The sequence below is a fragment of the Octodon degus genome, unplaced genomic scaffold (genome assembly GCF_000260255.1).
Source record: "Octodon degus isolate 3935 unplaced genomic scaffold, OctDeg1.0 scaffold00127, whole genome shotgun sequence".
NCBI classification, from domain to species: domain Eukaryota; kingdom Metazoa; phylum Chordata; class Mammalia; order Rodentia; family Octodontidae; genus Octodon; species Octodon degus.
The window spans coordinates 6,956,042-6,966,648 of NW_004524703.1; the positions used below are offsets into that span (position 1 = coordinate 6,956,042).

The 10,607-nt window shown below is 36.2% G+C and overlaps 1 protein-coding gene across 6 annotated transcripts in view; it reads left to right on the top strand.

Annotated features, from left to right (window-relative positions):
- The window catches only part of Ryr2 (ryanodine receptor 2), a 681,083-nt gene that overhangs the window by 491,249 nt on the left and 179,227 nt on the right, over nucleotides 1–10,607 (top strand). For all 6 annotated transcript variants that reach the window (XM_023700826.1, XM_023700825.1, XM_023700827.1 and 3 more), the window contains exons 41-44: nucleotides 2,155–2,428; nucleotides 5,219–5,333; nucleotides 6,409–6,541; nucleotides 8,086–8,189. In XM_023700826.1, coding sequence (XP_023556594.1) covers nucleotides 2,155–2,428; nucleotides 5,219–5,333; nucleotides 6,409–6,541; nucleotides 8,086–8,189 — 626 coding nt within the window. The remainder of the gene's footprint in view (nucleotides 1–2,154; nucleotides 2,429–5,218; nucleotides 5,334–6,408; nucleotides 6,542–8,085; nucleotides 8,190–10,607) is intronic.

Consider the following 10,607-nt stretch of genomic DNA (forward strand, 5'->3'; position numbering starts at 1 on the left):
GGGGGAGGAACGGGCATGGCATACCAGGGATTGAACCCCAGTCCCTGCATCTGCCTAAGCAGGCACTTTAATCTGCTGAGCTATCTGGCCGCCCCACACGTTTATTAATGAGTGTACATTCCACTTAGATTTACTCTTAGATGAATATCATAGTCAGTTTTTTGGTGAATGAATATCATATTCCAAAAATCCTATGAGACCATGGAATTTAAAAATTCCAAAAATCAGAAACTCAACTTCATTCTTGTAGCTCCCAGAAGTAGTGTATAGGGACAAACTCTTTATAGGACCAGAGGGAAAGGTATCAGCAGCACATAAATGGATGATCTTCCAAAAGAAGTAACTTAGAGGTTTGATTAGATGCTTTCAAGAGAAAGTTTAAGGGAGAAATATTGCCTTCATGTGTAAATCCTATGCTTGCAGTTGACTTTCAGGTGATTATATGAAATTAAACCTTTCTTTTAAAGGTAAGGGTATTGTTTATAACCATCTTTTGTTTCTGAAATGTTTCCTAAAGTGTCATGCTTTTCTGGCTCATTTAAATCCTGTGCAGTATGGTTGGAAATGACAGTAAAAGTTTAAATTAAAAAAAATATTATAGGAAACCACATTGTCATTAATCCCCTTCTAAATACTCCCTTACTCTTCACAAAGTTCAATAAAAAAATATGGTAAGTACTGGTACCCGGTGCTATCCAATAAGAAGGCAGCCTCATAAAGCATTGTGGTGTGTGCTCATCTACCCTTTTCATTGGGTCTGGCACCGTGCAACTTCTGGCTCCTCCTCAACATTAAATTGACCATGAAAAGTAAATACTTTGAAGGTAGATATTACCTTGAAAGGCAACTCAGTTGAGGACATTGTGGCAGCTGCCGAAGTGGAACTAAAGCCACTCATGAAAGTCTTCTAGAATTGTTTTAGAAAATGGCAAAAACAGTGGAATAAGTATGTTCCAATGGAGAAGAAATATTTTGGGTGAGATTAATGGCAACACATCTTTTATTATAATAACTTACTTAATTTAAACATTCCCCATATTTTGTTATCACACCTCAGATTTAACTAAGAACAAAGGCTGCTACTCCCGGGAACCAAGTAAACCCACTAGGCTGTGGGTCTCATGGGCATGGGACAGTCATCCTGATGGAAGCCACCCGAACTTCTTAGGGTTCCAGCTTATTTTTTACTCCACTTCTAAGAGTCTTGTGATTTTAAGCTGCACTGCTGGCTTGTTAAGGGACTTTTTTGCTGAAAGTTATAAATTCACTAAAAATTTTAGTAACTTCTAGTAGTAAACATTTATCCATTCAATTACTTCTAAATTCCTTCCTCAAGGTCACAAATAAATTTGAGTCAGGTCATCTTTGAAATGATAGTTCAAACATTATTAATCACATTTTGTGGTTATGAGGTTAATGATCTTAACATGAAAATTACAGTATGGTTTTGAGACCTAGGGAAATGTATAATGGCACTGTGCCTTATTAGATATATGAGTTATATTGACTTATTTTGGATAATTTTACTATTGACTTTGAGAGACTTGGAAGTTTGCATTGCTTTTATATGAATAATGTTGCATGTTACATTGGAAACAATCTTGTGTAAATGAAATAACTTCCTACTTTAATATATCTCCACAATCAAATCCTTATGAAGTCATTTTAAGTGACAATGCAGTGTAAATAAAAATATAAGTATATGTGGTCATTTGCAAATGACCAAACTAAAGACAAACAGCTAAATAAGGACATATCTCTTTGAAATCTATGACATCTTTTACAAGGATATTGATGTCAGATCTTCTGGAAGGAAAATACTGGATCTAAAGTTAGAGTACCTCATGTCAGCTGTCATACTGTGAATTACTTATGGGCTGCAACAGTAATTTTGAAAAAGAGGTTGCAACATTGGAAGAGCTTATTTGATGCTAAGAATACCTTTAAAAGAAAGGGGTTTTTTTTTTGTATTTTTATCCTTGTATGACCTAATCTTTATTAAAATAATGTACTATTGAAATGAAGTTATCTTCTTCACAGACTATTCTCTTTGGGGCTATGACATATGAGCTTGACATGTGCAACTGATGTCTTTTTTTCCTATTCTTTTTCAATATATATATGTATATATCTATGCCCATGACATCACTACAGCCAGTCTGCAGCAGTTGATTTCTGAGACCATGGTCCGGTGGGCTCAGGAGTCCGTCATTGAAGACCCTGAGTTGGTGAGGGCCATGTTCGTGTTGCTGCATCGGCAATATGACGGCATTGGGGGCTTGGTCCGGGCACTGCCAAAGACCTATACCATCAACGGTGTTTCTGTAGAAGACACCATCAACCTGCTGGCTTCCCTTGGTCAGATCCGTTCCCTGCTGAGTGTGAGGATGGGCAAGGAAGAAGAGAAGCTTATGATTCGTGGATTAGGGTAAATTATTTAAGTATCGCTGCTTTGCCTTAGAAATTTCTTGTCATTTTTACCCAATTAGTACTTCAATGGTCACTCTGATGCAAATATACACTTTGGCTTATATGATCATTATATTGTCACTGGTTTTCTAGAGATAATGTTTTTCTGCTCAATTAGAGAGTTGTTCAGTAATAAAAGATGCCTACCTTTACAGCTAGAAGCTAAGATAATAATGTAGCAATTAACTTGGAGTTTTTCCCCCAATTTCTCAGTAATATACAATTATGCATAAAACTTCAAATAATAAAGACACATTAAAAACTATGGTGGGATGGGGGCATAGTACCACAGGAAACAATAATTGATTTCCTGTATTTGACCTTTGGACAGGGAGAATACCACTGAGTATTCAATAACATGTGTTTCACATGGATTTGGTGGTTTAAGTTTATACCCCATATTCAGGAGTGAGGACAAAATAGAGAACATTTTCTTAAAGTCATTTTTGAAAGAACTTTTAAATTTGGCACTGTGAAAATAGGTGGGATTGGTATAATGACAAAAATTCAAACTATACAGATTAAACTATGTGATGAGAAAAATGCCTGAAGTTGTACAAATATAGAATGGAGAGCATTAAAAATTGATGAAGGAGAAATATTCAGATTTAAAATAAATCCTAATATAATTAAAGATCAGGCAAAAGAAGAGACAATAAGGGTCCCTGCTGCATAAATAAGGTAGATCACAAAGAAATAAATAGACTGGGTCAAAGAAACTTAAAGTTGGTTCTTTGAATAAAACCAATGAAGCAGAATAACCCAATTTTTTGACAAAACTATCCTGGAGGAATACAACAATTATAGAAAGACAAAGACTGTACAATGTCAGGTACATACACGAATCTATTTTCCTATTGCTGGCCATAAGTACCAACACCTACAATTGAAAGGAGAAAATGGTTTATTTGACTCGTGTTTCCAGAGGATTCAGTTCATAGTAAGTGGTTCCCACATAGAGACATTAGGGCAGAAGGGCATATCAGAACAAAAGTCCTTATTTTATGGAGGACAAGAAGCGAACTGGAAGAGTCAAGAGGAAAGGGGCAAAGATGTATATTATCCATTGTCCCCCTTCCACAAACTCCCTCCACAGAAGTGTGCTTTACTAAACTCCTAGTGCTTTTGAAGCCAATCAAGTTGAAACAATCAAGCATAGCCCAGAGTACCTTTCCAAGTCAGAAAAAAATTATTTCTATGGGCCTATTTTGTATGCATATTTATGAAAATAGAATTCAAGGTTATATTTCAAATTAATGATAATGGTTAACACTAATAATAATGTGTTTAACAGGATAAAGAAGGAAAACAAAAATGCTTATACCCCCCCAAGCAAAGATTAAGGTCTTTATCATTGTGTGAGCATGGATCTTACCTGAATACTAGTATTTAAATCCTACCTGAGGCAGCCTCTGATTAGATGTGACTATCATTAACGAGATGAAAGCCTTGCTAGATAGTGATGAATTTTTCTTTAGTAGACAAAGAAACAATCATGTGTCATTAAAAAATTATTCTTTATTGATAAAATTCAAAATGACATTAAATAAAATCCTACTTTTGTAGTACTAGAAGTATTTCCCATAAATGACATGCCTAGTAAATACTAAATGGAGAGTAAGTGATTAAGGTGATCAGATTTAAGAAGGTTTCAGTTTTCTTGCAAGAAATTGTTTATGCAAAAGTCTCTTGCATTGGTTAGATTTAGATTATAATGGAAATCATAAGAGCTTTTCATTGACAATAAGTGAAGCTTCTTACTGATCATTAACATGCTTAGAAAGGTTTTTGCACACGGTAATAATGCTTAATTCAATAATGATAGCAGGAATCATTTTAGTATTATCTGCTACTATTTCTTTGACTGGAATGTTTATTTTAATGATCTGGGTTACTTGTACCTGGACTTCATAAACATTCAGTTTCTCCTGGAGAATATGTATTCCTTTAAGAATTTCACTGAAATGATAACATGAGTATAGCAGAAAATATCATGAATGTAATTTTACATGCAAATATTGAAGGTACTAAAATTTTGCATAATTAGGTCAGTATAACTCGGCGAAGCATGCTTGTCCAGCATACATAAATTTGACTTTAATTCCTACCATTGCAAACACGGTAAGAAAAACATGGAAAAGCTGAACTACTCACACACCAAGAATTTATATAAAGCTAGCCATGATGGTTTATTCCTAGAATCCCAGAACTCTGGAAGTCTGATTCAAAAATCCAGACAGACAGACAGACACACAGACAGACAGACACACAGACAGACAGGCAGGCTGGTTGGCTGCCAATATAGTTAAATGGGAAAGTTCTGTGTTCAATCCCTGGGACAAAGCAAAAAAAAAAAAAAAGAATTCATATATAAATATAATGTGATAATTATTACGATCTCTAAACAAAAGGTTGGATACATGGTTGGATTAGAAATAAGTGTCCAAAATATATTTCATGTAATAGTGTTTACATATTTAGAACATTTCTGATCATTGGAAATACACTTGGTCTTAGCCAAAAGGCCAACAAGGAATTGTCATTGGAAATAATATATAATTTGATACCACTTTTGGTAAACTGTCGGTATTTTTGTAAAAATTCAGCTACAGTCATTAACATTTGTGACTCAACTATGACTGCTCTTCTCCATACACAAAAATTATTGTTAAAAGATTTAATGGAATCATGGGTAAATGTTTAGTTAAATTTTCTCTGAGTTCAGAGCTTTCTCTACTATCCTTTCTAGCGATATCATGAATAATAAAGTGTTCTACCAGCACCCTAATCTCATGAGAGCACTTGGGATGCATGAGACTGTGATGGAGGTCATGGTGAATGTCCTTGGAGGTGGGGAATCTAAGGTAAAAGAGTGTCTCTGATTCCTGGGATACTATTCTGTATAATCTCTTGAGTACATAGGTTGCAGAGAATTCATACCTAGAGTTTCTTAAATCCCTTTTAGAGGACTGCTTTAAAGAATCTCACCTTTGAGATTGAGTGCTGGATGTGCTACTAGTGATTCCCTTGATGGTGATCAAAGTTTCTACTGAATGCTGTGTAATTTTTATAATTCAGGGGCTGCTTAGGAACTTCAGAAGATTTTGCTATCATGATTTATTTTGAATTGTAAGTTTAGTCCTTTCACTGCCCCAAACCATAACAAAGGCATGTCCTTTGGATCTAGCCATCACTTATGAGGCAGACTTCTGGCTTCATTAAATTTTGGAACCATTCTGAACTCAACAATGGTGCTCTGAAATACATCTGTTCTAACTTTTTACAGTGAAATTTTATACTTTGTTTTAAAACAAAGATCATGGAAACTAAATTGGTAAAATGATATAATATCAATCAGTATAATTCTATAACTTCTAATATAAAAATGCATTTTTGTCTTTTAAATTTTAAGATACAGTTTTCACTTCATGGAGATAAGTCCATATTTCCCATCATCAGGCTGTCTACCAGTGAGACAGGCTTGAAAAGATATTCATACTAAACTGTGAATATTTCAGAAAATATCTCAGTGCACCCTTTCCTTCTCCTACATAATGCATTATCATTCATATTAACCCAGTGTTACAAATCAAAGACTGTGTGATTTCCCAGAGAAGCACAGTAACAGGAGTAGTTGGGCCCCGTAACTGAGTGGCCCTGATCTCTAAACCAAGGCTCTTATTGTCTGTGAGTTTAGGGCTGTAGGTTAATTGCAGATCCAACTTGCTGATGGTAATGAGGCTTCTGACGTCACTGCCAGGCTTGCTTTGCAGTGGCTCAGGACCAAGAAGGTGAGCCCATACCTTTGAAAGTCTTCAGTGTCAGAGGTTTGGCACCTATGAACACATATGGATTGACAATGTGTGTGACCTCTGTGTCTATGCTAAGACTCGTAATGATCATTTGCTTTCAGTAACTATTCAAATGCTCTTTACATAGGAAATCACCTTTCCCAAGATGGTGGCCAACTGTTGTCGTTTTCTGTGTTACTTCTGTCGCATAAGTAGGCAGAATCAAAAAGCTATGTTTGATCATCTGAGTTATTTACTAGAAAATAGCAGTGTTGGTCTTGGTAAGTAAATGTATGGCATTTGATTAACTTTTAAAGTAAAGCATATATTACATTTTAAAATTAAATTTCATGTTGAAAATGAGTAAAGCCCTGAACAGACTTTTCTCTAAAGAATATACCAGTGGTCAACAGGTATATGGAAGCCATTGAGCATCACTAATGCATGTCAAAGCTATAATAACATATCTTTTTTTTTAAATTATTTATTTATTTGTGTGTGTGTGTGTGTGTGTGTGTGTGTGTGTGGCCAGCTCAGGCCACCAGAGGGCGCGGCTGGCTGGCATGTGGTGCTGGGGGATTGAACCGTGGTCCCTTTGCTTTGCTAAGCTTGTTCAAATAGGTGCTTTAGACCACTGAGCCATCTCAGCAGCCCCTATAATAACATATCTTGATGCTTGCTAAAATAACTGTTATAACAAAGGAGAATATAACAAATGAGGATGAGAACCATTGCATACTGTTGGTGGAGATCTAGATTAGTGTGGCCAAAATGCAAAACAATGAAGAAGTTCCATAAAAAGTTAATAGACCGCCATGTATTGGTCCAATTTCACTTGTGGGCATTCTTCTAAAAGAAGTGAAATCATGTTGAAGAGAGATATCTGTGCTTACGTGTTCACTGCAACATTATTACTACTATCAACCTCAGTGTGCATCAGTAGAGGACTGGATAAAGAAAACATATAAGAAAAGTTTAATGCTTTAGAAAGATGGACATCATGTTAGTAGTGATAGTGGACGAATGTGATGGACATTATGTTACGTGAAAAAAAGCCAAGCACAGATAGACAAATGCCACTGGAGCGCCCTTATAGATGAAGTATTAAAAGGTTGAGCTGTTAGGGCCGGCCCAATAGCTCAGCAGATTAGGCCAGGGCTTCGATCCCTGGGCCTGCCATGCTGGTCCTGACCCCCAGAGTGCACTGAAATGGCATTTGAGACTGGGCGTGGTGGCACGTGCCTGTAATCCCAGCTCTTGGGAGGCTGTAAACAGAAGGATCACTACGAGTCCTATCTAGTAGTGAGACCCTGAACACCCTGTAGATCCTTCCCTAAACACACACACACACACACACACACACACACACACACACACACACACAGAACACATCCTATTTCTGGATGTTATTAAAAAAGAAAAGTTGAGCTCATAAAAATGGAGAATAGAATATTGGTTACCAGGGCCTGAGTGGAAGGGGGCTGAGCAGATGTTGAAGTATACAGTGTATTATATTCTTAAAAAAAAAGACAATAGATTTTAAGTTGCTCATCCCAAAAAATTGTTATGTAGTTGAAGTAATGCACATGTTGATTAGTCCAATTCATCCCGTAATGTTAACATATTTTGGAACATGTTGCACACATGAAATATATGCATATTTTATTTGTTAAAATAATTACCTTAAATTTAAACTTTATGATGATTTATAGTAGAGCAGTATGCATAGCATGTAGAAATTAATTTTTAAAATACTGCACTTGTCTATATGGAATTCATAGTTACAGCACAATCCAGATTTGATTCCCATCTTGGTCTTTCTTAGCCTCACCAGCTATGAGAGGTTCAACACCCCTGGATGTGGCAGCTGCTTCTGTGATGGATAATAATGAACTAGCCCTGGCCTTGCGGGAGCCAGACCTAGAAAAGGTGAGCCGTGCTCTGGCCCTGGGTGTGTCTACATGAGCAAAACTTGCTCAGAGTTCTTCTCAGGGTAACTTTAATATAAAAACTATAGTATTAGGATAATGGTATATTTTTATGTTGCAATTTTCATTTTGTATTGCATTCTATTGTATACAGTTCTGATAAGCATGAAGTTTTAGATATGGTATCTCTTTTGATCACAAGTTTTCTGTGACGCATTAATCAACTCATTGTAATTGTCTACTGAGGTGTTTTTGTCATTTAATAATATTTGCTAGCACTTTTAGTCATGAAGTTTAAGTGGCTTAATAAATTGTTTTAACATCTCAGACATACATTTTAAATCATATCTGCATTTGTGTATCTCTGCATAATGCATCAGTGAGAGCCCTAGGGTGCACAGTTGGAACATATTAAACCACATATATGTTTCCTAGCATGTAGAGAATTTTCCCTGTAGCGTGGTTGCCACAAAAAATTTAAGTGATCACCTGACCTTTCCCTTATTCTCTTAGAGTGGTGATGGTGAACCTCTGGTATGTGTGTTTTGCTTTTCTTTTAAGATAGAAGATGTTAACATGTGTTATTTTTCTACAGTAATTGCTCAGTACTGTATTCGTGGTTAATTTCAGTGTGTTGGCACTTGGCAATAAATAAGTGGGGTTTGGGATGCAGTTTGGGCACTTGTCTCTGAGAGATCTGCCATCTCTGCCCTGGACTTTATTCTCACCTCTGATGCCATCCTTTTCCTCTGGACTTTCTGAAGACTTTCTGTGCTGCACCCACTAAAACCCCAAGATGTTACACGATCCCTACCTTAAGGATCCTATGGTTCCTTCCCAGATATCCTGCCAATCTTGACCCCCAAATCACCTTCTTGCTTAGCTCCTCCATGTTCTGATAAACAGGTGGCTTACTTGTACATCATTTGTACCTTGATATTATTACTATTAACTTGTGGCCCTGTTTTTCTTTTACAAATTCATTTAACTTACTTGGTTGTAACTCTTCTTGATAGGTTTCTTCTCTTAACAGACTATTACCATTGAGAATCACTCTTCTTGGAACTTCTTTTAAAGCTGAATCTCTCATGAAATATTGTAGAGGACCAGCATTCATATTGAACAAAATAATTTAAAAGATCAAGATATGTATAAATTTTTAATGTGTTAATTTCAACCATATTAGAAAATAGGTAGCATTTTAGATTGAGTGTCCTTTACTCAAAATTATTGGAACCAGAAGTGTTATAGATTGCAATTCTTTTTTTTTTTTTTTCTTCATTTCTGTATTTGGTACAGGGTCTCACTATACAGCTCAGACTTGTAGTGATCTTGTTTTCAGCCTCTCCAGTGCTGGGATTATAGGCATGCACCACCATGCCCAGACTCGATTGCTGGCTCAGCATGCCCAAGGGTGGGGCTGGCGTGGCAAGGATGTCTGGGGATTAAACCCTTGTCCCTGCACTTGCCAAAGCCAGTGCCTAGTCTGTGAGCCATCTCGCTAGCCTTGCAATTTTTTTTTTTGATGATGGACTATTTGTATTTGCACAGTGAGCTATCTTTGGGCTGAGACCTAAGTCTAAACACATTCTATACACAGCCTGAAGATAATGTGCTGAAGATAATGTGGTTCGGTATTTTAGTGCACCTGCATTTGGGCTTCAACCATCATATGAGGTCAGGTACAAATTTTTCTACTTAGGGCACCATGTGGACACTCAAGCAATTTTGGATTTGGAGTACCTTGGGTTTTACATTTTTGTGTTAGAAGTGCTCAACCTTTCTTACAACTTTTTCAAAAAAAATCTAGGACATGTTTAGAGTTAATGCCTCTACATAATATATCTTAATTCCTTTATTTGTCCCCTTTTCCCTCCCTTCCTTCCCCTTCCCTGCCAGACACTGAAACTGTGGCTCTGAAAAACCTCAGTATCTTGTTTGAAATAATGGATCCAGTGAGTTGTCAGTAGGACTTGAATCCAGAATATTTGCCTCTAAGTTTAGGTTTTTTCTATTTTTCTGTGTGTCTTTTCATACCTACTGCCTCATTAAGTGGATAACTCATTTTAAAAGTAATTCATTTTTTTAACAATATATATTGTATACATATCAGATATATATTTCAATGTCTCAGATGCATTATGTTTTTTACATTGAGCTGAGGTCATTAGACATTTTGAAGTTTATTAAATATTATACATGTTGTAGCTCAGGGTCTAAAAGTAAATGATATGAAATTCAGGAATCATGTCCTTTCATACATTTGGTTCATTAATTTTATCACCATACTTTACTATATTTCAGTATTTCTTAATTCTGAGGTTTTCCTAGAGGAAGTACAGGTGGCTTATCATGAAACTAAAAAAGACTTATAAAGGCCAGGGAGATGGCTCAGTGGAATAAACACTTCCCTGGCAAG